Source organism: Xiphophorus hellerii, chromosome 5 (assembly GCF_003331165.1).
Source record: "Xiphophorus hellerii strain 12219 chromosome 5, Xiphophorus_hellerii-4.1, whole genome shotgun sequence".
In the NCBI taxonomy this organism is placed as follows: Eukaryota; Metazoa; Chordata; class Actinopteri; order Cyprinodontiformes; family Poeciliidae; genus Xiphophorus; species Xiphophorus hellerii.
In genome coordinates, this window is record NC_045676.1 from 32,790,741 (window position 1) to 32,817,445 (window position 26,705).

At 38.4% G+C, this 26,705-nt stretch overlaps 1 protein-coding gene across 2 annotated transcripts in view; it reads right to left on the reverse strand.

The window, feature by feature from the left end:
* The window catches only part of LOC116720704 (protein sidekick-1), a 493,826-nt gene that overhangs the window by 63,997 nt on the left and 403,124 nt on the right, over positions 1-26,705 (reverse strand). For both annotated transcript variants that reach the window (XM_032564100.1, XM_032564099.1), the window contains 6 exons: positions 22,862-23,002; positions 18,424-18,605; positions 14,448-14,563; positions 10,036-10,231; positions 6,411-6,509; positions 3,899-4,090 (listed from right to left, as the gene is read on the reverse strand). In XM_032564100.1, the coding sequence (XP_032419991.1) occupies positions 3,899-4,090; positions 6,411-6,509; positions 10,036-10,231; positions 14,448-14,563; positions 18,424-18,605; positions 22,862-23,002 (926 nt within the window). The remainder of the gene's footprint in view (positions 1-3,898; positions 4,091-6,410; positions 6,510-10,035; positions 10,232-14,447; positions 14,564-18,423; positions 18,606-22,861; positions 23,003-26,705) is intronic.

The window sequence follows — 26,705 nt, forward strand, 5'->3', positions numbered from 1 at the left end:
CAAATTATTACAATAATGGATGATTGTAGTTTTTTTTCAGAAGAACACTAATAATAACTCAAATTATGATTATTATAAGAGTAACTGATAAGTTATGGTTATCATAATATTATAAATGAGTGCTAAATCAGAGAAGCTAAATAGGTTATAGATATGATTTTGGTGATGAACTTGAAATGATATAAATTGTGTAACTGCAATTAAAGATCACTGATGTTGTGTTGGAGGTAGATTGGTGAAAGAGAAACTAAAAAGAGAGGAGAGTTGACCAATGCTTCAGAGTTTTCTGATTTGGAAACAGATTGTTGCAAATCAAACTGCTGAAAGAAGAAGATTGTGCAGGTAAAGGGGGTAGGGTGACCTTTGAGCAACCCCAGGACATGAACACGGACATCATGTCATAATATTTCTAAGGCAAAAAACTCAAACCTATAAACACAGAATATGAAAAGCTTCTTTTTTGAACTAGCTGTCAGGAAACACAATTAAGCAACACCTGCTATCCCCAGTAGAAAAATAGTAAACACCTGAACGTCAAGCTTCAGGGTATCAATAACAGGAGGAGAGAATAATTGGACACAGATTTAGCTAGCAATACAGAAAAAATGTGACAATAGCCTCACTGATGTAACACACGCTTGTTCAGCTGATAAAAAAACACCGACTGCACATTGAATAGCTGCTTCTGTCACATTAAAACTGAAAGCTGCTCTGAGGCTGGGGCAGAACAACAACAACAACATAGGAACAATTATTTCCTCCACACTGTGTTTTTTATAACCGAGAATAAATCGGACAGCAACAATAAGCTCTTTCATATGCACAATTCAGCCACAGCTAAATATTCATATAAATGGTTTTTAGATGTCAGACTTTCAATTGGCACACATAATTTACAGCAAGTCCCCTGAACAGACATCTGACAGCTGCTGAATGAAATTGGCATTAGTCATGCAAGTGCAATGTATAACAACAGTTTTTAAAATCTAGTGCTAATCAATCAAACACTTGACAGCTTGCTTCTGAAAAATACAATCTACTCTGCACTCAGCAGCCCAAGTCAAACACAACAAAGACAGCAGAAGCACTTTTCTGTGATGCATTTGATTAACACTTTCGGTTTGAAGATTTACGGTAATCCAATGATTTAGTCTGAAGTGCCATCATTGTTGAACATGACATTAACACATCTGTAACGGCCATTTCTAAAATCAAATGTCTCTAAGGCTTAAAAACTATCAGGTGGATTTTACACTTTAACAGAAAGTTGTAAAGTGACTCAGTTATTGCTTGATTTAGTCTGAATTCAACTGTTTTAGTCAAATACCCACATAGTCATCATAAGCTTGAATGTAATGTTCTAAATTTTATTTTAGTGATACTTTTGAACCATTTCTTTTTCAAAGTGGACTGATTATTCACCTGCACCTGCAATGTTTTTTGTTGGAATTCCCAACGAAGTTCAAACTTGAATCATTAGGCCCTAAATGTCCAAGAAAATTTGGTAAAAGGTCCAGGATCACAAAGTTTCAAGTCTTGAATTGAAAACTGTTCAAGTCCAGTGTTGCTACCAGGGATGGAGTGCAGAACGGTCTTCCAAGACCAAGACCAAGACTGAATGTTTTTGGAAGGCATTTTGGCAAATATTTCAGGACATTACACCACAAAATGCAAAAATTAATGAAAAAATTGTTAATTACTCAGCCATATAGGGTTTTTTATATACCAGTGGCAGTGGCAATTAAATAGAATAGAATAGAATAGAATAGAATAGAATAGAATAGAAGTACTTTATTCATCCCAGCAGGGAAATTACTTCGCAGTTACAGCATAGAGACAAGACACAATAACAACTACCACTGAGTAGTAGTTGTAGATAAAATAAAAAAAAAAATAAAATGCTATAAATTGTAAAAATATGAAATGCTGTTAATATAAAAGCAACTTAGAGCAGTCCTTGCAAAGAGTCAAAAAAAAATGCAGATATGTATGTAAATACGTATATGTACAGCAAGTGTGCCACAGTGCAGTTGTGCAAAATCGGACTGATTAGTGCAGAACAATGATTTAGCTTTTATTGTACAGTGAGATGGCCTGTAGCAGGAAGGATTTCCTGTATCTGTCCCTACGACAGCGGAGCTGGAGCAGCCTATGTGAGAAGGTGCTCCGCTGTCTGTCCCCTATGTGGTGGAGAGGGTGCTGTTTATTGTCCATAATAGACAGAACCTTCCTCAGTGTCCTCCTCTCCATCACAGTTTCCCGGGACTCCAGCCTTAGTCCGAGTACAGAGCCAGCTTTCCTGATGATTTTGTCCAGTCTATTAGAGTCGCTGGCTCTGATGCTGCTTCCCCAACACACAGCAGCAAAGAAGATGGCACCGGCAACAACACTGTGATAAAAGGTCTCCAACATCTTGCTGCACACTTTACAAGCGAAATAAGCTAGGTTTATAGTTGACACACTGAACTGGGCACCATTCCTTTTAAAATTTTTTAGTACAAAAACTTTGAGGGCTGCTAAATGCCCCCTACCATCAGGCTTATTAGGTGTTCTGGGGGAAAACCTGTTACTATTCCTAAAAAAACATCATGGATATATCCGTAAATTATTAAATGTTTTATTATTATCAGTCCATTCAGGCAAGCAAATTGCCTCACAAATGAAATTCCCAAAGCCGTTAGTGATAATAGAATCTGTGGTTTACAAATGTCATAAAGCAAACAAGGACTACACAGGAACAATGGACTACAAAAGCCAAGTGTAAATATGTTTTCTTACATGGATTATGACCATAAAGACATCCAAAATACTGAGGTTAATACTTAAAATAGATCATTTCAAGCCCAAACCAAATATAGCCTTCATGTCTACGCTAGGTGTCTGTAAACTTCTGACCTGAGCACCATTTGTGTGAACCACTAGAGAATCCTCCCCAACCCCCAAATGTCACCACTCTACTCCAAATGCATTCAGGGAACTTGTAAAGGTTATAATCTGAAAATGTTGATATCAGCTGCCTGGCTTAGATGAATGACAAAATTTTCTGAACTCCATGAATTCATGAATAAGTAAACTAGAGTGGAATCTATGTTTGGCGTATTGCTCCCATCTCTCTCTCTCTGATCATTCTTTAGTTCTTTTTCCTAATCTTCCATCCTTCATCCTTCTCTCTCTCTTTCTTTTGCTTTCATGAATTAATCAATAACCTCTGAATCTAAGAACTGTCTGTATCCATCTTGCTTTCACTTTTTCTGCTTTTACTCATAAATTAGTCATTAGATAATATTGGGACAAAATTCCTGCTTGCATGAGGACCGGCTTTTTTCCCCCCATCCATTCTTCGCCACTGCCACACAGTCCATTTGTCAGAGACTTTGGTCTTCTCTTCTAACAAAATTGCATTTACTTGCATTTTCCGTCTGGGCATCCCCTCGCTCTCTTCCAACCTTCTTCTGATTGTCTCATGCCCTGCCCAGTTAATTGCTGCATCTTTTGTCTGCAGTTAAATCAGTTCTAATGATGACTGCAACTTGGGCAGTCACATGAACTTGTCATGCCCACAAAAGCAACCTTGCACACAGTACACAAACAGTAAAATGACTAGAACTGAGTTGCAGTAAATGGCAGACTTTTTTGTCTGAGTGAGAATGTGAAAGCGTGTGTCGGCAGTGTGGGCGATGATTCATGGAGGCACAGAAACAGTCACTTATCAGCCTGAAGAATGGCAACGGTTTCATGAGAGCTCATCACTCATATTTACTTTGCCACGCAAGCACACACACACACCCACCCCTACACACGCCCACCCACGCACACGCACACACACACACCACAAGAATACTGACTCTCACATCCACTTTCACAGGCTAGCGCATGTTTGCTTGTTTATTTACCGCACCTGGTGGGACGCCGGTGGACACGGTGGAAGACGTGACCACGCCCTGTCCTGCACCCGTCAGTGCTGCTACCTGAATGGTGTAGGCAGTGGTGGAGGTGAGGTCTGTCAGCTGGTACTCCAGGGTGGAGTTGGACAAGGAGCGCTCCAATCGGCTTGACCTCACACTAGGCACCTCCCACCACAGCATGTAACCTGTCAGGGGGTTGGGAAGCAGGCTGGGTTAATAAACATGAATAAAAACATGTGGTGTCATGTACAGACAAAAATATCAACATATGGAGTTCCCGGAAGCTTTTTTATTAACAAATACAAAACTGTGTGGCATAAATTTGTATTTAGCCAACAAGTCACTGCAATTTCAGTTGCAAGCATTTTGGTCTATGTATCAGCTTTGCATACGAAGACAGACCCTGCCTCTGCCTCTTTCTGAGGGCTATGTTGTCCTGAGCTGTCTCTCTATGCTGCTATGCTGTTAGGTTGTTGGAGTACAGACTGGATACTTTTTCACATTTTCTTCTTCTACCACTCTCCAATTTGCATTATTTGCTGATAATTCAGCTGTTATCTTTATGTTTAGGTGGAATGTCCATGTTGTTAGGATAAGGTTTTATAACCTAATCCTGCATTTAACTTCCCCACATCTTTATTCCTGTCTTATCTGCTTTGTTGCTTGGTCTCCATGATGCTGTTAGTTTACTACTGTTCTCTAAGAAAACTATGAGGCTCACATACAACAGCTGAATTTATACTGAGATTAAATGAAGTACAGGAGTTGACTTCTGAGTATAGTTGGGTGCACTAGATTTGATTTAGGGATTTCAGAGTTAAGGGGGCTGAATGTACATTCACAGCTGGCTTTTTTGTTTTAAAAAATCTGATAGTCCAGTAGGCTTGGTTTAATTGGGACTAAAATTGCAACATATGCTACATTTTCAGCTGCTGTGGTTCGCATTCACACTGTTCTGTGTCAAACGATCCAAATCCTTTGAAAAACCTGTCTACTCCCTTCACCATCGGTGACACTGCACTAAGAACTACTGAAGGAAATGAACCAAAGAATGCAACTCCCTTCAAAATGTAAGCACAAATGGAGTGGTGTCAGAGTTTAGTGGTTGTAAGATTTCTCTTTTGTCTTTGGTAAAAGACCACATGCTGTAGTTTGCTTCCAGCTTTTGAAGCGTCTGTGGTCCGCTTGGCGTTCACATATGCATTCAAACTGCACTAGAGTTCACTTCAAACAAATCAATACCTTGGTTTGTAGGTGGACCAAAATTAGCTTTTTTTGGTCCAGTTTAGAGTTTGATTACACATTCACACCTCCCCAAACGAAGCAAAAATTCTAGTTAAACAAACTAGAGTTCAATTAAAGTGGACCGAACAGGGCTGCTGGGAATGCACCTTATTTTCATTTGTAAAAAACATACTTTTTCCTTCCACTTTGTAATTCTGCACTACTTTGATTTGTTGTCACATAAAATACCCATATAATGCACTGATATATACAGTTATAACGTGATGAAACACTATAAAGTTGAAGGTGTATGACCGCTTTTGTGAGGCGCTGTGCAATGAGAGGATTACAGCCAAGCAGGAGGAGGGAGTGTGGGAGGAATAAGTAGAGTCAAAATTCCTGTCTGTCCCTTTGCATCTTTACAGTAATGCATCACACTCCACCACACTCAAATGTGTGTGTGGTGAGGCCACTTGTGTGGAAAGCCCTAAGGAGAGCAACCGGTCCCTCATCTATCTGTGGGCTCACTAGGTTCTGGATGAAAAACAGGTTGAGGAGAAAAGAGTAAATGTGCAAGGTGACCTTGATTGAATGCACATTTTCCCATTTGTCTGAGTGTGGAAGCTGACTGTAAAACCTCTGCTGGGGTGAATGTTAGCCACTACGCCAAAACCAGCACATATATGCGCTCTTAACACACATAATTAATTCCCAGCATCTTGTTGTGCTTCTCAGCATCATCATCTGACAGACCCATGGAGAAGCAGAGGAAAAATAAATGAGGGGGCTCTTCTGCTCAGTGATGTGCCGCACAAACAACACCCTGGGTGTTGAGACGTGTGAGATGACGGCATGTTTGCAATAATGTGGAAAGACAAACTGCAGAGGGAAGGGATTAGCTGATGATGAATCAGTTGTAAACAAACATAATGTCAGTGATAAAGGGGGGTCTTTGGATGTGAAAGAATATGGAGGAAACTCTTAACATTGCAGGGTTGAAGAGGGGCCTTTACAATCCTGCTTCAATTAGAGATTTTCACGACCGTACATTTCCACCTCAGAAAAATATGTTTTAATTGGAAAAAATTGTCCATATTCTTTCCTTCTATTGCACATATTAATTTCCTGTGGGAACAGACAGTCACAACTTACTGAAACTTGTCTCATGATAGAGTGGTAAATAATATACTGGAATAAAAGTTCTCTGATTATGGAGGGGGATGTGGAGGCAGATAGAAGATATGATTGGTGATTATACACTGCCAAGATGTTATGCTCTACCAGTGATGATGCCATTCTTGTCCTGTGGCTCAGCCCAGATGACTCGAAGGGATGTGTCGAGGATCTCAGTGAAGCTCAGGTAGCGAACATGTCCAGGTGCTGAAAAAAGAAACAAAAAACACATTCAATTCTTGCAAATCATTACATCAATCAATAAACCCATCTATTAGCTGTGCACTTCTCAACTCTGGTTTTTTGGGACAGTGTCAAGAAGAAAACGTTAGACGCATTAGAAGTCATGTTTGCAGTTGGACACAAGCCATACATTAAGCATGGAAAAAGGTAAACTAAATGAAACTTATATTTAAAAAGTTAGATGTGGCAGAAGATTTACACCCTGAATCCACCATCCTCATGATGAAACATGGTGATGACAGCATCATGGTGTGGGAACGTTTTTCTAAGGCAGGGCAGACTTTACAGATCCACTTAACAAATAAAAAAATTCCATTTATTTCACTAACTGTATCACTAAGTGAAATACATTATATTGATTAATTACACAGATGATTGACAGAACGTTAATTATATTGATTTTCCACTTACGGCAAATAAAAACATGACATTGAAAATTGGAATATTACATATGACTGTGATGAGGTTCTATTATGACTTGGACAAACAAAAATGACTGGCCAAGGCCAGAAATCACTTCAGTGAAATTTATTATGCTTTTCTTCAGGTGAACAAAGAGGAGAGGTACAGAATATATACAAAGGACATCCAAGGCAACTTAAAAACAGACAAACAGCAGTACCTTCAGTGAAAGAGTCCATCACCTTCAGTGGGACTTGTCAGGAGTCTAACCACAGACTGACTTCCCTGTGGTGCAGAGCCCTGGTTTATAGCCACCAGCTCCGCCCACAAGCAAAAAAAACTAAACAATTCTAACTCAAATAAACTTTTAAAGTATACAAAGTAATAATAATAAATAATAATATTGAGGAAAAAGAGGAAAAATATATATAAATAAACTTGTGATCAGAAATACAATACTCAATTTAATGGAAAACGCTCTGATGACATCACTACGTCATCATGCGACTCCCTCCCGGCACGCCATAATCCGGAAACAGCCCTGCTTGAACATAGAACCGGGAAGATGTTTGAAGCTGAAAATAACAGGTTAGGATGGATATGACAACTGAAGCAGGAACACCCGTGTGCACCCACCATAAACTGCGCCAGTTTGAGCTGCAACAAACAATAATTTAGTGGTTGAGATCAAAGCATATTGAATTATGAAATGTTAGAATGGTCCATTCAGAATCTCTGTGGCAAAGCTTGGAAATTGATGTTCATAAACACTATCCATCCAGTCTGCCTCGGCATGAGATATTTTACAAATTTGAATAGGCAAAAAATAAATAAGAAGAATTTAAACCAGCTCCCTATTCGTTCCTCCTAATCCTTGTTAAATATTACTTAGTTTTGGCCAATCACCTAAAATCAATCCCAAAATTAGGATTTATTATTGACGTTTGTGGTTTTAATATGACAAAATATTAAAATGTCTAAGGGGTAAAAAGACTTTTGTGAAGTAGCGCAGGCTTCATTCACATTCCCATCACATCTGAATTGACCAGCAAACCCCTAACAGCCATGTATGCACGTTATCCAGTCATTTCTCATTTCATCCATAGCTCTCTAACCCCTCTCCCTGCAGAGCGATTAAGCTATTCATCTGAGACATTCAATAACACTCACACACAATCACAATCACATGCGTGCACACATGCAAAAAGCTATCATCAAGCAGAATTACACCCACCGTTAACCCTGCAACACGCCTAGCAACCAATCAATACTAGTCCACCACTGTGTTTGCGTGTGGGGGTGGAGATGGGTGTGTGCGTGTGTGTATATGCTTGGCTTCTAATATCCTTTTCCCACTCAATAATTGCTGGTTGCTAATAATTGCTTGTCTGTCTGCCTAAAGGCTATTGTGTTTATTTGATGGTGTGACTGTGTGTGTGCTCTTGTAACTGGGAGTGGCAGCTATTATGTTTATCCATGGAACAGTGGTCTATAAATACCAGCACGCATGAAGACATATGAATCAATTCCCCTTAAAAAGACACAGCAGATTGAACAGAGGTGGCGGGGAAACTAGGAATAAAAGAAATTTGACAAAAATACTGATGGGAGTGAAAGGAAAATAAGATCCTAAGAGATTAGAAAAAGTGTTGGTGAATGTGGCTTGTAATGTATTGTGGACACAGGTGGGTATTACACTTAATAGCTGGGTTCAGAAACAAGCAGGTACTTAGTTTTATTCTAATCAGCGGGTGAGGCAGATATGTTTTATCTGCTTTATTCTCCAAAGCTTACCTGATTAGGATTACTTTTTTTTTAAGATTTGCTAAATGTTGGAATAATTACATTTTTTTTCTTCAAATTTAGAAATTTACATACATTCCTCTAACATCTGAATTACCTTTGGACAAATATGTTCCCTGGAATTTTGGCCTACTCCTCCTGACAGAACTGGTGGAACTGTTCTGAGTCTGATTTGTAGGCCTTCACACTTTCCCTTCTCTGTTCACAATGTTCTGTAGGACTGAGATCTTTGTGATGGCTTTAAGCTTTGTGAAGCTTTAACTTCCTGATTCATGTATTGAGATGTTGCTTCAATCTATCTAAATAATGTTCTTTCCTCATGATGTTACTGATTTTGTGCAGCAATGTCTCATGAAGCAAAGCAGTCACACAATATGACACTACCATGCTAGTACTTTCCATTTGGCATGGTGTTTTTAGACGTGCAAGATGGCCATTAAGGCTGAACAGTTCAATTTTAGTTTCATCAGACGACAAGTTATGTATTCAAAAATTAAGGTATTTCTCCCAGAGTGGATTTGCAAACTACCATGATCCTTTTTCTGCTACTTTTGGAGTAAAAACTTTTTCCTCTCTTAACCTCTCTGTTGTTAAGTGTCACTCTAGCCAGGTAATGTCTCAGTCAGTTCTATCTCCATTGGCAGTGTGTTCCTCACCATGTGGGTATGAATATGTTCAGGAATGTATGCACCAGTCAACAGATGCAGTTTGCTACCAATAAAGTTGCTTGGGAGCAATACCCCCTTAGGTGGTTCCAAACGATTGGGAGCAACTGCACAGGGTCTACAAATGGAGATGAATCTGGCCGGCGCTTAAAGCCATGCCAGTGGAAAAGGGCTTAAGTGACATTGCAGAACATGTCAGTATTGAATCCCTCCCTTTGATCATGACACCAGTCGGTGTTTTCAGTCTTGTTCTCCTACAATACTCTACACTTTGGTTAATTTATTCAGTGTGTTTGAGGTGTTGCCCTAATGTTGCCCATCCTTGTGGACCTTCATTTAACTCAGATGTTATGAAGCAGCAGCTAATAGTGCAAAGCATCTTGGTCTATCCAAACTTCTGACGTCTAAGAGAATACTAACAAACTTACTAAAAAAAATTTCATTCTGGGACTTAGAAAACAGAAATAATTTTACTAATCTGAACTGAAACAGGAAAGAATTAACCTTATTTAATGTCAGACAATAATAAAAAAATATGTCTTCATAGATTGTGCATATTCTATTAGGATATTGAAATATACAGTTTTCAGCTGTACACTGCATGTGCGACTGACACTTACTGTCCTCGTGTGTCTGCAGAAGGGTGGGTGCGCTGCAGGGGCCGTCTCCAGGTGTGGTGAAGCAGAGAGTGGAACCGTAGTACCAGGTGAACTTCCTGAGACCGCTGACTAATCCTGTGTGCCGGGAGCTAGGGTAGTCAGGAGTGATGGTTACCACTCTAACCTCCTCAGGAGATTGTTCCGGCCAGACCAGGAGCTGTGGTAATTTAGGAAAATAACAGCAGGTGACACAAACAATAACTAATACATCTTATCAGAATCCTGCAGCAGTAATTTATTCTCAATCTACATTTTTTTATTTGTTACGGGGACTTCGGGCCAGGGAATCATTTCTGGAATAACTCAAATTGCATTTTGTAAGCACACACATAATTGCGCCTCCACACAAGCTCTGGTGAATCTTTTTATATTAGTTTAAAAATAATAAACAGCAAAAACATTTCAGGTTCCCTTCCAAGAAAAGATATTTGAATTCTAATTATTTGCTTATCGATTGTACCTCATAAGCATTGTCAGTCATAACAGCGACTAATAAGAAAAACTGTTTCTTATTATCCATCCAACTATAAACCTAATAAAAGATTTATTATCTCTACAGTCAGTCTTGATTTAGAATAAAAAACAGAACTCTTGTTGGAGTTTCTAACATTAGCTAACAACAAACTGTAAAATGCGAATGCTGTCAGGCTTTAATCGGTGATTACCCACAGGCAACATTAAGATGGGTCGTCAACATCTGAAGCTCCTTAGGAAAAGGTAAGAAGCTAAAACCTGATGTCTTACTCACTATTACACCGAGGTTAGTTTCAAGATGTCTGAAACACCTCTCTATACCCCCCACCACTCTTATTCTCTTACTCTTTCTTCTCTTCAGTCCAAATATCAGGCTTTCAAAAGTGTTTAACAGCCACAGTCAAGAGTGAGGAGATGATGCTTTTCCACATATTTAATCTTTGCCTTCGGATGTATGCTGAATTGTTCATAGTTGTTTTGGAAATGTGTTAACCAAAGGGAGCTGGTCCATACGGGGTGCTGAGGAGCTACCCTCCCAGATATAGAGGGGAAAAAAATCTAAAAATTATCTATAGACATTATTTTTTTTTAAAAAGATCTATAGACACTTTCCTTAATAGTGTGTGCCTAAATGTTCTCTGATTTATTTCCACATTTCCACCAATTGACAAAACAAATGAGAAATATTATTTTGTTTCAATATCATGAGATCTTATACATCAAGATCTTGTTATACACCTAATAGAAATATTACACAGTTATCAGACTCAAGACTTGGAAATAGGAGGAACAGGAAGGCTAAATAATAAACACCATGATCAGAACATTAATATGTTGGAACACACAGAATTTGAACAGTTACTTTAAAGTAACCGGATTATTCAAATTAAACCAGAATTACACTTGAATAATTATTATATTCGTAGATCTGTTTATTACCATGATTTGGAGGCAACAGATGTCCACCTACAAAACTTCACCATCAGACCCTTCCTCCCCAGAAACGTGGAGTGATCGTTGCTTGATGAACAATATGGCTCAGATATTGTTCTCCAATAGAACAGCTCTTTCTTCTTTATGCCTCCACTTAGCTTCTTCCTCAAAAACCACAGACAAATCTCTCAAATCTTGGCTTAAATCGTTCACAACTTTCTCTGCTTCTGTGGACTTAACCTTAGATTGACCTGGTTTTCGACCCAGTACAGAAGCACTCTGCATTTATAGTAATCTGTGAGAAATATTTATTATTAAAAGCTTTTGTGTACACAGAATGAAAGTACAATAGCTTTTAGATAATGTAAGTGGTTTTATCGTGTCAGTGACACTTTTATTGAAATATATTTAATTGGATGTGAATCTGATTGTATGATTGTATTGAATTGATTTTTTTCTCCATAAAAGTCAGATCTGTCGCTCAATTTAATTTAATTGGCACTATGAAAATAAACCAAATTGACGTGAATAGAAAATGTGGCACCAGTGAATTAACTAAAAAGACAATTATGACTGTAGAATTACCCCACATGGGAGAATGTACATCTAGATTTCTCTCTCATGAGGTTTTATTCAATCTTTAAATGTATTAGAAATACGTTTGGAGGGGCTGGTGTAGATTGGTTATAGGTGAAGGTCAACAGTGAGCCTTGTGCTTACATCTGTAGTCTCCTGCCTCTTGCAAGAGGCAGGAGACTACAGGTGAAACAGATGGTTTGTTCAGTGAAGAAAAACTAAAACTTGCCACAGTAAGAATTCACATGCATAATTAAAATTAAATTAGCAGATCAAGATATTTATATCTGTCATTTAAACAAAGCTACAGTAGAAGTCTGATGAAGGATTCAAGCAAAACTACATCCCCTGGGTTCAAACTGTTACTGATCTACTTTGTAGTGCAAACTTCTCCAAAAAGGAAATAGATAAATCTCATAGCAAAAGAGCCAGTGATACCCAGAGACATCTGAGTGGCTGCTCTTCCCACTGCCTGCAAGGTACACTGCAGCACCAATGCTGTCATGGTAAAATAAGGTCCTCTATTATGATTTCCTTTCTGCACAGTGTAGTTTGGGTACTTTGAAAAAAGTGCTGATTTGATATCCTCAGGCACCTTGTGTTATTCCACATTCAAAGGATGCTGAGAGGATTTAGGTCTTTCCTTGATATAGTCATGTGAGGATCTTCGGCTGGGCAGAATTCGAGACCCAAAGATTGCTAAAGAGCATGAACAGTAGCGTAAAGTGCTCATAGCAGACTGGGTGATAGATAGACAGACAGACTGAAAGATTTATGATAGGTAGGTAAGTAGGTAGTAAATGTTATTAGCTCTGCACTGAGTAAAGTCACTTCCAAGGGCGTGCAAGTAGAAAAGAGGAAACTTGTGAGAGGAGTCTTTGGTTCTTGGCGACGAGTTTACAGCTATGTTATTAACTGTATTGTATATAGTCAGTGATATGTGGGGGAGATTAAATGAGATGAGGTTTTGCTTCATTTTCACTTTTAATTAATATTATTATCTACTGCCCTTTCAACAAGATGCACACACATGCACGCCCCCGCGCACCCCTACACACACTGAAAAGCTTCATGAATTTGCAGTGGTGGATCTGATTTTCCAGAGACATCTAACAGAAAGCATCATGAAAAAGGATAGAAAACCATATAGTATTTATTGAGGCAGAGAGACAACAATATCCTCTCCGTAAAACAGAGACCCCCACACATACTTGCAGTGACGTGCGGTGAGAATGTGATGCGTTCTTTTTGTCATGTTAATCAGTTCCTTGGAGGGGTATGGTGCCACAATGCAACCCCAACTAAATTCAGTTCTAGAACTGACACATGAGGATCACTCACACAATTCATCCCTTGCACTCATTATGCTTCCTGTTCTGCTTCCTAAAAATGATCTCTATCTCTCCTCTAAAGCGCTCATTATTTCTTCCTGGAACTGACCCCAGACTGAGCTTGGCTGAGCGGATGAGTAAACAGCCCAGCGGTCCTAGGAAAATAACCATTGTGTAATAACTCCTGGGAAATGTATTTTTGTTCCAAACATTGACCTACATAAACACACTCACAGATCACCCATTTTACAACAATGTTCTGTTCTTTTGAACTTTGAAAAAATATCTTTACTTAGGAGCATCAACCACGATAAATTACCTGATAAATAATTGCTATTGAAATATTGATAATAGCGCTGCTTGTTTTAGATCTGGAAACTTAAAAGAGTCTCAAACTGTGGTCCAAGTCCCACTGCTGGTATCTGAGATGCTTTCATCTGCCAGGTAAAAGTGAAGTACACTCACTATGGGAAGATAAACTTAGAATTAGTGCTCAGTTTATCTAATAAGCACAGAGAAGAAAATAGCAGAGTGAACCCTAATCCTCGTTGGATAACCAGTGAGGTTTGTTAACTGCTCTGCTCAGATATCAGACATATGGTTACCAAATCAAGCCTACAACAATGTGTTTCTCCACATTTGTCAAATACAACATTTAATTGTGAGCAAAAATGAAACCAGCAGACATTAAAATACTCTTATTACAGTAATCATTACTGTGTTTTAAGCCTATAGAATCCATGTTGAATTTTACAAGCTACAAATTGCAAAAACTCCAACTTGTAGCTTTGACCAACTTAAATCACAATTCTGACAAAAAAAAATGGAACAGACAAATAAGCAACATTCCAGCCAGCAACACTTTAGCAATTTTAAACTGATTCGTTTTTAGGAAAAAAAATGTGTAAATTGTACGTGTATTTTATAAATGTATTTTTTAGAGAAAAATTCTATCACTGCAAAATTCTAAAATCTGAATTGTACTGTTTTAGGAAACACCTTACAAGAGGAAAGTAAACATATGGAGGGATGTTACAGTAACACATATTCAGGGCTTACCTTGTAACCCTGGTTGATACCATTAATGAACTGCTGAGGTGGAGGGTTCCATGTGAAACGGATGGTGGTTGAATTAATAGCTACAACTTCCACTTCCTGTGGAGGTGCTGTGGGAACTGAACACAGGTACACAGACAAAATAAGTAGTTCAATAACAGGAAGTGAAAATGTAAGTGAAGAGGTAAAAAAATAAAAAACTCCATTGGATTTCTCAACAAAGCATAGTTGTAAATATTTCCTACAGCTCCATTGTTCAACATTTTATGTCCTGTTCAGATCTTTTTCTAATTAAAAATATGTGCTTATACTGCAGAATCTAAATGTCAGACCAACTCATCTGTGCTAAGCTGCAAGATGACCTAATTTCTCTAAATAATGACATCCAATATGTTGCAATTTGCATTTATGTATTTTGCATATTATTGCCTATGAAATGACTTAATAATGATCTATTACAAACTGGGTTTAAACAATGATAGGTCCAGAAGCCAGTTAGCTCCTCTCACATTAATCAGTTCGACCTCACAACACACAGCACCATTTATTGATTAAAGCAGATTGAATCTCATGAAAATCTGACATTTTATCCATATTAACATCTTAACTTGCAACAGGCACTCTGGTGACTGAGTACCACACTTGCATCTTTTATCTGAAACAATTCTTCTATCAGACATCACATGTACTTCTTTTATTCAACATTGTTTTAAATGTGTTAAAATCTGAGATGTCAACATGACTAACCTTGCTTGGGTTTAGGTATTATTTGATTTTTTAATTTTGATAAATATGATACACTGCTTTGTAAAAGTATGCATGTCCTTTAAACTTTTCCACATTTTCATACATGTATCCACAAACCTGACTGTGTTTTCTTGGTATTTTATGCAATAGACCGACACAGAAGAGTGGACAGTTGTGTACAAAAATAAATAAGTAAATTATTAAAATTAATAATAATTTAAAGTGAAGCATGTATTTGTACTCAGTCTCCTTTGCTCTGATACTCTTCAATAAAATCTATCAAAAGAAACTGCCTTCAGAACTCACCTAAGTAAATGGAGGCAACCTGTACTGCTGTTCTGTGGAGGCCTCAGAGATTTGTTAAAGAACAACCAGCATCTTTGAAGATCCACGAACACAGCAGAAAGGTTAAAGTTCATTCTGTAATCTAAGGAAGAGCTGCTGAGAACCATAGCTCAGGTGGGAGAATCTGACGGCAGGGTAACTACTCGCTCTGCACTGCTCAGATCTGGCCTTTATGTAAGAAAAGGCTCTTAAGAAGAGTGGCTCAAAGAAAAGGAAAAGGAAACTTTTTGACTCAGATCAGTCCCGACGATGAAGCAGGGTGGGGTGGTGGCAGCATCATGTCATGATGCTTTTTCAGTGTGGACCGGGAACCCAGTCAGCGTTGACAGAAAGCTGGATGGAGCTAAGTACAGAGCAATCATGTAGGTATACCAGTTAGAGCAGGGGTGTCAAACTCCAGTCCTCAAGGGCCACTGTCCTGCAGTTTTTAGATGTGCCACAGATAAAAAAACACTGGAATGAAATGGCTTAATTACCTCCTTTTTGTGTAGATAAGTTCTCCAGAGCCTTGCTAATGACCTAATAATTCTATTCAGGTGTGGTGCAACAGAGGTACATCTAAAAGTTTCAGGGCAGTGGCCCTGAATCTGGAGTTTGACACCTGTGAGTCAGAGGCTGGGAAATATATGAGAAAGAGGCAAAATTCACCTGAAAACACACATCCAGAGGTCCAACATAAAGGTTTACATCAAAGCATATTCATGTGTTAAAATGGCTCAGTCAAAGTCCAGACCTAAATCCAACTGTCAACCTGTGCCAAGAGTTGAAAACTGATGCTTAACAAATATTCTTCATCTAATATGACTGAGTGAGTTATTTTACAAAGAAGAATAAGACCTAGTTCTGTAGATGTGCATAACTGGTTGTATCTGTAGTAGCAGTGAGAGGCTCTAATGACTTTAGGGGGCCTGATTATAAAAGTCAGCACACTGTCCAGATTTTAATTCATAAAACATAAAACTCTTTGAAAACCATGTACTGTATCATTTTTCTCCCAATTCAAAATAATTCAGTATTTTTTTCTGCTCGTTTAGTAGATTGTATTGTTGTTTTTTTGTTGTTGTTTTCTTGATGTATGTTACAGACAATGAGACTCAAGAGATTTTTTCCTGTATAAATAAAGGATTCTAATAACATACATCACATGACATCACAATAAAAATTTCAATGCCAAAACTAGAATTTGTAACATTAAAGCAATGCTCTTAAACTACAGCAGAACAGAAAACACTGCAGTCAGTATAATCTATTAATGAAGAAGATTCAAAATACAAGTATTTCACTATCCTTCTGCTGTATAAACATCTAACTGCGGGTCTGTGGTGGCTCTGTGAAACCTGCCAGAGCAGCTATTCAGTGGCAGAGAAAGAGAATCCATCATGAACGACTATTAAACCCAGAGAGAGGGAGAGAGGAGTGACCGTTAATCGTGTGTCTGTATGTGAGTTTGTGGGCATGTCATAGTGATTACATGCTAACGGGTTTATACTGCAACTCTAAAGCCTGGCTGTGGCATGATGGGAATGCCCTTTAAATCTGATTTTTTTAACTAAAGTGGCTATATGACACTGGCATATATAAAGAAAACACACAAACAGATTCTTCAGGTTGGAACGATATTCAAAAAGCTTCTGCAATAGTGAGAGGCAGGAGAAACGACAGGAAGAGCAAGAGGACAGAGAGGCAGACAGGAGATTAATTGATATTAAAGATGTTCTCTCAGTCTCTGCCATGCTGACCCTCCTCCTGGGGAGTGGCTCTTTGCCCCTCGCAGCTCACAGCTCCAGATAAAACACTAAACTATGCCCTTCGGGGTAATCTTAGTATGCGTCAACTCCTGAGGCTGCTTGTGAGAAAGCAGGAGAAAAGTAATGTTATCAGAATTTAACACAGACTTCAACCATATCCTCTCAGAGACAGTGAGAGGGAGGAAATGTCCAATCCATCACAGCTACTCCCATTGAAGCACATTAGAATAATTAATGAGTCTAACTCCCTTTCCTGAGTCTATAAATCTGTCTCTAACTCTTGTAATGATGACTGTGAGTTCTATGTTCACATGTGTGAGTGGATCCGCTCATCTTTAATAATTATAATATACCATTGGAGTAAAAATCAGCAAGAGACAAGAACATGTTGAAAGAAGATTAAACTTTAAAGCCATTTCTGCTCATCTTTCTTACTTTCATACTTATATTTCCTTCCTTGTTCACATTATTGATTTTTTTTATAGAGTTGAATGTGCATTCCTGGGAGCAGCCATGTTTCTTAAAATAAACACACTATTATCTGTCAGATTCTATATCTGTGGAGCTGTTGGAGAACTCTTTCCCCATCAGTTCCCTCCGTCCCGCCACGTCTCCTGCTGCTTGTTAGCCAGATGGAAGATGAACTGGAATCCCTTCAGCACATCCTGGGTTGCCCTTAGGGTCTCCTCCCAGTCGACTGAAAAGTGCTTTAGCTGCTAGGGGATGCCTCGGGGGCAACTTTAATATAACTCAGAACAGCATCAACTGGCTCTTCTCAAAGCTGAGTAATACTGAAAGCTTTTGAAGCTGCAGAGAAAGCCAGCATGTACTTGTCAGTCAACGGATCAGAACATTAAAAACAGGTGAGAGAAGAGGATCATGTCATCATTACATCATCTCTGTCTGTCAGTTCTGCTGTTGCTACAACAGATGTGCAGCTCTTTGGAGTTCATCAAATGTACTTGAACCCACTGCATCTTATCTCAAGACATAGTGGTGAAGGACTAAAATTACTGCATGTCCTGGAATCCTGCTGAATAAACGTCTTTCTGTATGCAGCGATGATTGAAAATGTTCTGTATATTTGCTGTGAGAGGCATAAATGAGGAATGAAAATGTGCGTGTGCATCTCCACCGACCTCCCTGCAGCGTGTACTCTGTGACAGGCCGACTGTAGACGCCCAGGCCGGCTCCTGTGTAGGCGGCCACCTGGATCTGGTACTGAGTCCAGATGATGAGGTCCTTCAGCAGACAGTAGTTAGTCTCTGGGCTGCTAATGTTCTTCTCTTGGTAGTCTCCCGGCAACCCAGCCAGACGGTACCTAAAGACACACATAAAAGCTTGTAAATGCATTGTAACAGAAGGATATTGAATCAGATCTATTCCTAAGCATTTCTTGTACGAGAGACATTGATAGGTTTATTTTAATTCCTATCTAGCAAGGATTCAGACCAGTCGTGATTGTCTTTTCTGCAGAATAGGAGGGAAGATCCGAGACGCGACGAATCGCTGTAAAACACTGTCTGGGATCAACTCTGCCAGATCTTTCTCTGCATTTGGCTTTATTAGAAAATACAAGGAAGGAGGTTGGGCCTTCTCACATAGTCACACAAAGAATTTGACCAATGACCTTTTTCTACAGGGTGTCCTAGAACCTTCTGTGGGCATGCCCTTAAAAGGGCATGGCTGACCACAACTAATCAGTTACAGATGGAAGCTGATACCACAGGAATGTGCAAAGTCTCTAGCCTTCAGGCAAACATCCTACAAATGGTTAATAGTATTTCACAGAAGAAAAGAAGTCAAGTAACATCAAATAATAATATGAAAACATAACCTTTCAAATAAACTCACAAGTAAATGAACTTAGATAATTATTCTAACAGACATCACTGCCAAACGATGCTCCTGTAATAAAACACAGAACTGATCAGATAAGAATTGTTCTCTCTACAAAGCAAAACCTGAATCCCAAATCCTTGTCTTTGGACAAGAGCTCTGGAGAAAAAAAACACCAGTACTTTCAATACTTTTTTAGTTTCAGGACAGGAGAGTTTCTTTAGGAAACATTGTGCATCACACAGTTAACCCAGAGAAGTTGTTTGTGCTCATATCTCAGCGTTTGCAGTTAGAAGGAATCATGAACACAAAATCCAAAATCAGTTTTGGAAGCTCAGCAATGCAAGACTCTAAACCCTGAAGTTGGTTTACAAGAAATATATCTTGTGAAACTATATACTATGGTCTTGGAGTTACACCACAAACTTTCTCCTTTTCCTCTTCTTCTCCCTCCTTGTCGGTTGAAACAGTGTGAAGACTTCATATGGTATTAACCACCTTCCTTTATTTTATAAATGGGTCTTTTCTGCACAGGTCAAGACCTTTTAAAAGTCACTAAAGACGATAAGTCTCTAATTTCCTTCCAAATAGTGAACCTTTGCCTTAGTATGTGATTTAAACACTCATTTAAAAGAATAGATGACCCACCGAGAGACAAGGGAAGTGCAATACTACTTCAGTATTGTTCATATCTGATAGAGCTGAATGGAGCAATAATCCCCATGTCAGCATTTTAATATGACACCTATTCTCTATAACAGGATGTTCCAACAATTTACTGGCTGCATCAGCCCTCAATCACACATACATATTGCACACACACACACTGACAAATACAAATTCTGAGTATGCACTGGGGGCCGACATCAGTTCTCTGCGGAGGAGAGAAGATAACCTCTCTCCCTTCTATCTCCACCTGACACTTTGGGAGACGAAGAGGAGGCAGACGAGAAGGAGGAGGAGTGGGGCCAACAGAAAAGAGAGAGAAAATGGAGAAAATAGAAAAATAGGAAGAAAAGAGCGAGAAGCTGGCAGCTGACACAACCAGAAGAAAAAGGAATTCAAGAGGGGAGGAAAGAAGGAGGTGGAGGCTGTCTCCTACAAAGCTGAAATGATACAGCGGGGATGTCTGAGTGCGTATTGCTGTTTTTTAACTGATTTCTGAAGTGGAGCAAGGGAAGTAGAATAAAAACCTGATAACTTCAACTACAATTATATGCAAATGTGTGTTTGAGATAGCTGATGACAGTTTGATTACACGGACAGTGTGTCTTACTTTAGGTAGACATTACAGAAGAGGAGATCAGCCTAAGGACAGAAGAAACATTCTCAAAGAGCACTCGTCTCTGCATGTGAAAGTATGCAACCATGTGTAGTTTTAAAATCTCTACATTGTGCAGAGAGATTTCTATTCCAAATATATATCGATGTGCCGTTAGAGAGAACTTCACCACTGATCTGTGTATTTTGTATAAGTGTGCAAACATCTTTACTGGCTGATTATTAATATCCATCCATTTATCATCTACTATTTACTATACAAGTACAAATGTCAATAACAATACTACAATAAAAGTGGAATAATTTAATGGTTCCAAATGTTCTTTTTGCTTTTTTTTTTTTTTTTTTCTCTAAAATATTTCAACATTAGTCATTTAACCAATTCGGAAAAAAAATCTCATAGTACCTTGAACAGCATTTCATAACTTGTTTCTTAATAAATAAGTCAGTATAGCTATTTCTTACTAAAAGTTTTTTTTTTTTTTTTTTAACATATTTGGTCAAAGTTTCACTATGTCCTCCGGGTATAACACGACACATTATAGACAGATAATGTGTGAAAATAATCAACCTCTTCTTGGCTCCTTGCAGTGCTCCTACTGCCATCTGCAGAACTACGCAACTCCCAGGCAGGAACAACAAATCAGAGCCTGGAGGAATATGTGAATCAATATGCTGTGTACCTGCTGTTCACTCCCCAATAACTTCCAACACCATTTAAAATTTAAAAAGTTCCACTTTTATATTTCTGTCATTTTCCCAAAGGTTGTGGGCACCAAAACAGACACTTTGTGTTGTTCTTTATTGGTCAGTTTACTTGGCCTGAAAGTTCTGCCCGGTATGATTTTGACTTTAATGAAGGCAGGAAAGGCCTGCAGTCATTTAGATTTTGTTCAGGGTTTTTCTCTGAGCTTCTGAATTAGTGATAAGTCTGCTCTGGTAATTATCTTTTACTAAATTATAAAGCTGAGGTGATGGTGTTTGGACCCAAGCCCAAAATGGTAGTTCAGTCCCTTTCTGTTCATGGTTTTAACCACACTCATGAAGCCAGATTGATTCTGATCTTGGTTTTTCTAAACATTTGAAGAACATTACTAAAACAGCACTTTTACAAATTAGGAATATTGCAAATATCAGCTAATTTATGTCATTAGCTGATGTGGAAACTCTTATTCATGCCTTTATCTCCTTCCATCTTGATTATGGTAATTCTTTATTTCAGGTCTACCCCAAAGTTCTCTTCATCATCTTCAACTAACAGAAAACACTGTTCTCATAAGACTCCATGAATATCAGCACATCACTCATGTTCTGTCCTCATTGCATTGGCTCCCTGCAACTTTAAGAAATGACTTTAATTTTTTTTTTAAATCTCTGAATAGTTTTGCATCATCATATTTAACTGAGTTTCTTACCCCTTACATCCCTTCTGGTAAGCTCACATCCTTAAATCAGCTTCTACTTTCCACTCCCAGAGCTGGACGGGTGACAGTAGAAGTTTTCATGGTCAGGGCTCCTGATTAGTGGATTGATCTTCCTCTAAATATCAGAAAAGCCACTTCATTGTCTTCCTTAACATCATGGGTTAAAATTTACTTGGATAAGAAGGCTTTTAGTATGTGAATTATTATTATTATTATTATTATTATTATTATTATTATTATTATTATTCTGCCTAGACCACTGATAGGCAGAATTATTATTATTATTATTATTATGTTTTTCTTGTCTGCTTTTCAATTTCTTGTGATTGGGGGATGATGTTTCTTTTTTAAGTTTTTTTTTTTTTTTGCATACTGTACTTAATTTTGTCAGAGAGGTTACAGTCGTTTATTCCACAAGTTTGTTTATTAACTGGCCTGAATGTGACTCATGAAGTTAAATAATGACAAGTTGTTATTTAACAAATAAATCATGACTTAAATAGGTGAGCAGTTATATTTTCACATAATGCTAGGATAATATGGATAGCTTTTCCGCTTAATTATTGCAATCATCATTTGAAAACGCTGCATGCATTTTGTATTCAATCAGGTTATCTATCTATCTATCTATCTATCTATCTATCTATCTATCTATCTATCTATCTATCTATCTATCTATCTATCTATCTATCTATCTATCTATCTATCTATTTAAATTTACTGGTGATCTGAAACACTTAAGTTTCTGCTCTGTACAAATGAAACAAATGAATGAATGCACTTGTTTAATCCCCCAAAAATTCAAAAATTTCAGAACAACATGCAAACTTCAGACATATATATACAGTATATACAGTATATATATATATATATATATATATACAGTATATATATATATATGGTTGACTTTATTTTAACATACTATGTGCTACGACTCATTGGTGTCAGGATAACAACATTCCCACATATTGTTTGTTTTCTTTCTTACTGGATTTACACCAGACCAAGATTACAGTGTTTGCCGATAGTTCACCTTAGGACATATCCTCGGAGGATACCGTTAAGCTCGGATTCTGGAGGAGGCTGCCACTGGACCATAATGGACTGGTTTGTGCGACCGCTGGCCACAATGTTATTAGGGGGAGCACTCGGCGCCTCTTCTCGAAGCATCATCCTAGGACAAACACAGAAATGAAGAAAGGAATAAAAACTGAGAAACAGACAGACAACATATTTGATTAGACTTATAATGAGTTTCTTTGGGATGTTACAGATAAAGACCAACTGTGGAATCATACAGCGACAGTCTATTCAGTAACAGGCTAAACAGTGGCTTCATCTTGTTTCTTTTTGCACAGACTGTTTACTGATATAAATCAGCAATAGACCACTGATAGGCAGAATTAAAAGCATTTATGAAGCTTAAACAACAACAGTTTGAATACATCAATAATGAAAAACATTATGGCTACATACAGGTAAACTAGTGCTTATTGTGACCTCATCATGGCAGCTGTTAGCAAGAAGAAAACTCACAACATCTAAGTTTAAATTCTGACCTTGATACAGAAATAAAGAGGATAACCATAAGGTCTCAGGATATGATAGGGGCCAAAACATGATGTGTAAATTATCTTCAGATCAGCTACTGCTGTAAAGTAGTACTGGTCTGTCGGGGTCAGTATTTATTAAAGGAGTATTTTATATTTTCCAGGCACATAGTGCCATTTTATAGCACAATCAAGTAACTACGTATGTTACCTTCAGTTATTGTAAAAGTACTGTTTACATTAAACGTAAATTCAAATAAATTTGAATTTGCAACTTGACACTTGAATTGGGCTTTTCTTTCTTCAGGAACCTCCTATTCTTTCTAACACTCTGCTTTCAGGATGTCATCGCAACAATGCGTCCATTATGCATGGATGCATACATGCATATCACTTACATAGTGATTTTCAACCATCAAAGGGTTCTCAAAGATACTTTATGAGGACTGGAATGAAAAGTAGTTTCTATGATTAGCTTAGAAGACGCACAGTTCCACCAGGTGTTCGCTAATTGCTGCCACTAGGCACAGGGAGGAGTGCTTTATGAGGCGTACGTTTGGCCAGAAACTGCAGCTCCAAGGAGGAGCTTTGTGACAGCAAGCATTTAGACAGCTCTGAGTGGTTGCCACAGGAAATCCAAAGATTCTTCAAATAAAAGCAACACTCCAGGTATGATTTTCATGAGGAAATAACATTGTGACATGATAGAAAGCTTATAAAAGTCCATTTTTCATAATACTCGCCGTTTAAAAGCGGTCCAAAAAAGAAGCAGTGGTGAATTGGATACAGGCTAATGGGTGGCCAAGATTCACTGACACATGTGAGGAGCGTAGGCTGAGCTGTGTGCTTTAATATTATGTAACTTCATATCAATAGGTGCTGAGCACTGTCCACCATGGAAAGCACCAACAATGGGTGCATCAGTATCAGACCTGGACTACAGAGCACTAAAAGAAGTTAGCCTGGTTTGATGAATAACATTTTGTCTTACTTCGCTTGGATGACAGGTGTGTATGCATCGTTTACTGGAACAAATCTGCACAGCTGGCAGAACCCAAGACAGAAGGGAAGGTGTGATATGTTTTGCAATGTTCTGCTGGAAAACTTTGGGAGGTTACACTGCCTATAACAGCCTACCTAAATATTTCTGCACATTAAATATTCCCCTTTTTCCTGGGCACTGTTCTTCTGATATCTGTGGGATTTGTTTTAGGATAGTTTGAGGGGTTGACTTGGTAAATCTAAATCCAATCGACTATCTGTGGGGATGTACGGGACAAACAAGTCAGATCCATGAAGTTCCCCCTTCACAGCTTATTGGACTTAAAGGATCTGCTGTTAACATCTCAGTGCCAGATACAACAGAACATCTTTTGGGTGTTTGTTAAGTATGAAATGGTAGAACAAATTGATCCAGATCCTTTGGTATCACTTAATCAGTGTGACGTAATGCTGTGCAACATAATTGTAATTGAATTGTAACATTTCAGTATTCTCAAGTCTATGTTTTAAAACAAGAAAACTTTTGAGCTCAAGGGAGGTGGATTTTATATTTTGGAAAATTTGACCTTATTCAACCTCAGCCCATAAGCTCCGTTACAGTAGATGAGCAACACAATGTGACAGCATAAGATAGTTAAATCAACTCTAGTATAAAACGAGCAAAACCTCGTCTTTTTATTTTGAGAAAGGCAGCATGATCCCTCAGTGCTTTTGCTCGGCTTCTGTCTCTCTAAACTGTCTCCTCATTTTTTACGTTGACATTTTGAACCACTTCTCAATTTTTTTCCCCACCCAATCTTCAAACTTCCACCTTTTATACAACATGTCCTTTGGCCTCAATTATTTCATGCTTCTATCTTTTACTCATCTCCTTCCCCCTTCTCTACCCTCAAACTTCACCCGTGATTAAAGCCCTGCAGCCTTCACATGACCAGTAAAGTGCACAGGCTGTGCTGGTCAGCCTCTGGCTTTGCTGTAAGCAGTTCAGCAAACATAATCAGTGCAAACACACACACACACACCCCCACACACCCCATCATACAGACACATTTCTCCCTAGCTTAAGACTGTTACATCTGATGGTTGTTTCCCTTCCTTGGATTATGCCTTGCGGTTTACATTACCTTGTCCCTGAAACCCACTTGCTTCCCCTATGTGCTCCAGTTCCCCCCCGAATCATTCTCGTTAAGTTATCGAACCATTAGCTGCATATCGCAGACTGCCTGTTTTTATGTGCCTGATTCTGTATGTGTCTATAAATGAGTATGTTGATCTATATGTGTGCGTGAAAGCAGGGGTGTGAAAGCTGTTAGCAAGAAACTTGTGCAGGCGGATATATAGCACAGGCCAGTGGTTTTACAGCTGTGCTTTACTTCCATTAGGTTAGACACTATCAGACACCAGGTGCTTCAGGCATACAAGCACACATAGAAACACACACTGGCTAATGGGCCTTGTGTGAACAAAATGGGAATAAAGATAGCTCTGTACAAATTGGGCATATATAATCCTCAATTGTACAGCTGCTTTTGACTGCAATTGATGATGCAGGTCAAACACATACATAGACTTATGCTACACAAACATATGAATGTCTTTACGTTAGAAGCAGAAACACAAATTCCTTTCTCTTTTGGGAAATACAAACCACAAAATGGCACATTTACACTTACCGGCATAAATATCTACTAACAACTTTAATTTGGGAATAACATCTTGCAATGTTATTCCCATGCTTTGAACTTTTCCACCTGAATTTACAATTTGCAGAACCACTTTTTCAGAGAAACTAAATAACAAAACAAGCATTTTTGCAGATATAAGTTGCTCCCTAACTTATATCTGCAAAAATGGCCAAATTTATTTGTGTGCAAATTGTAACATTTTGTGTACATTAGTTTAATTCTGCTATATTTGGCTGAAAACCTTCCTTGTTGAATGGTGCCTACTGCAGTTGAATTTTCCTGGTCATAGCAGTGCAGTTTGGTTGATGCCTATGTCACAGGCCTGCACTTGCATATTTTCTCTTCTATAATGGCCAGCTCTGACTGGGAGTCTCTTGCAGCCCCTACAGAGTTACTACAAGCCTCTTGGTTGCCACGCATAATAATAATCTATCTCCTTGTTCAGCCTGTAGGGTTAGGTCCACTTAAGTCTTGGTATGTTTGGAGTAGTGCCATTATCTTTCCAACTTCAGATCATGGATTGAGCAGAGCTAAGATGTTCAAGGCTTGGGATATTGTTTTATAACCTAATTCTACTTTAAACTTCTCCATGTTTGCTCTTACCCTACTTGTGTATTATTGGGCTCAATGAGGTTGTTTA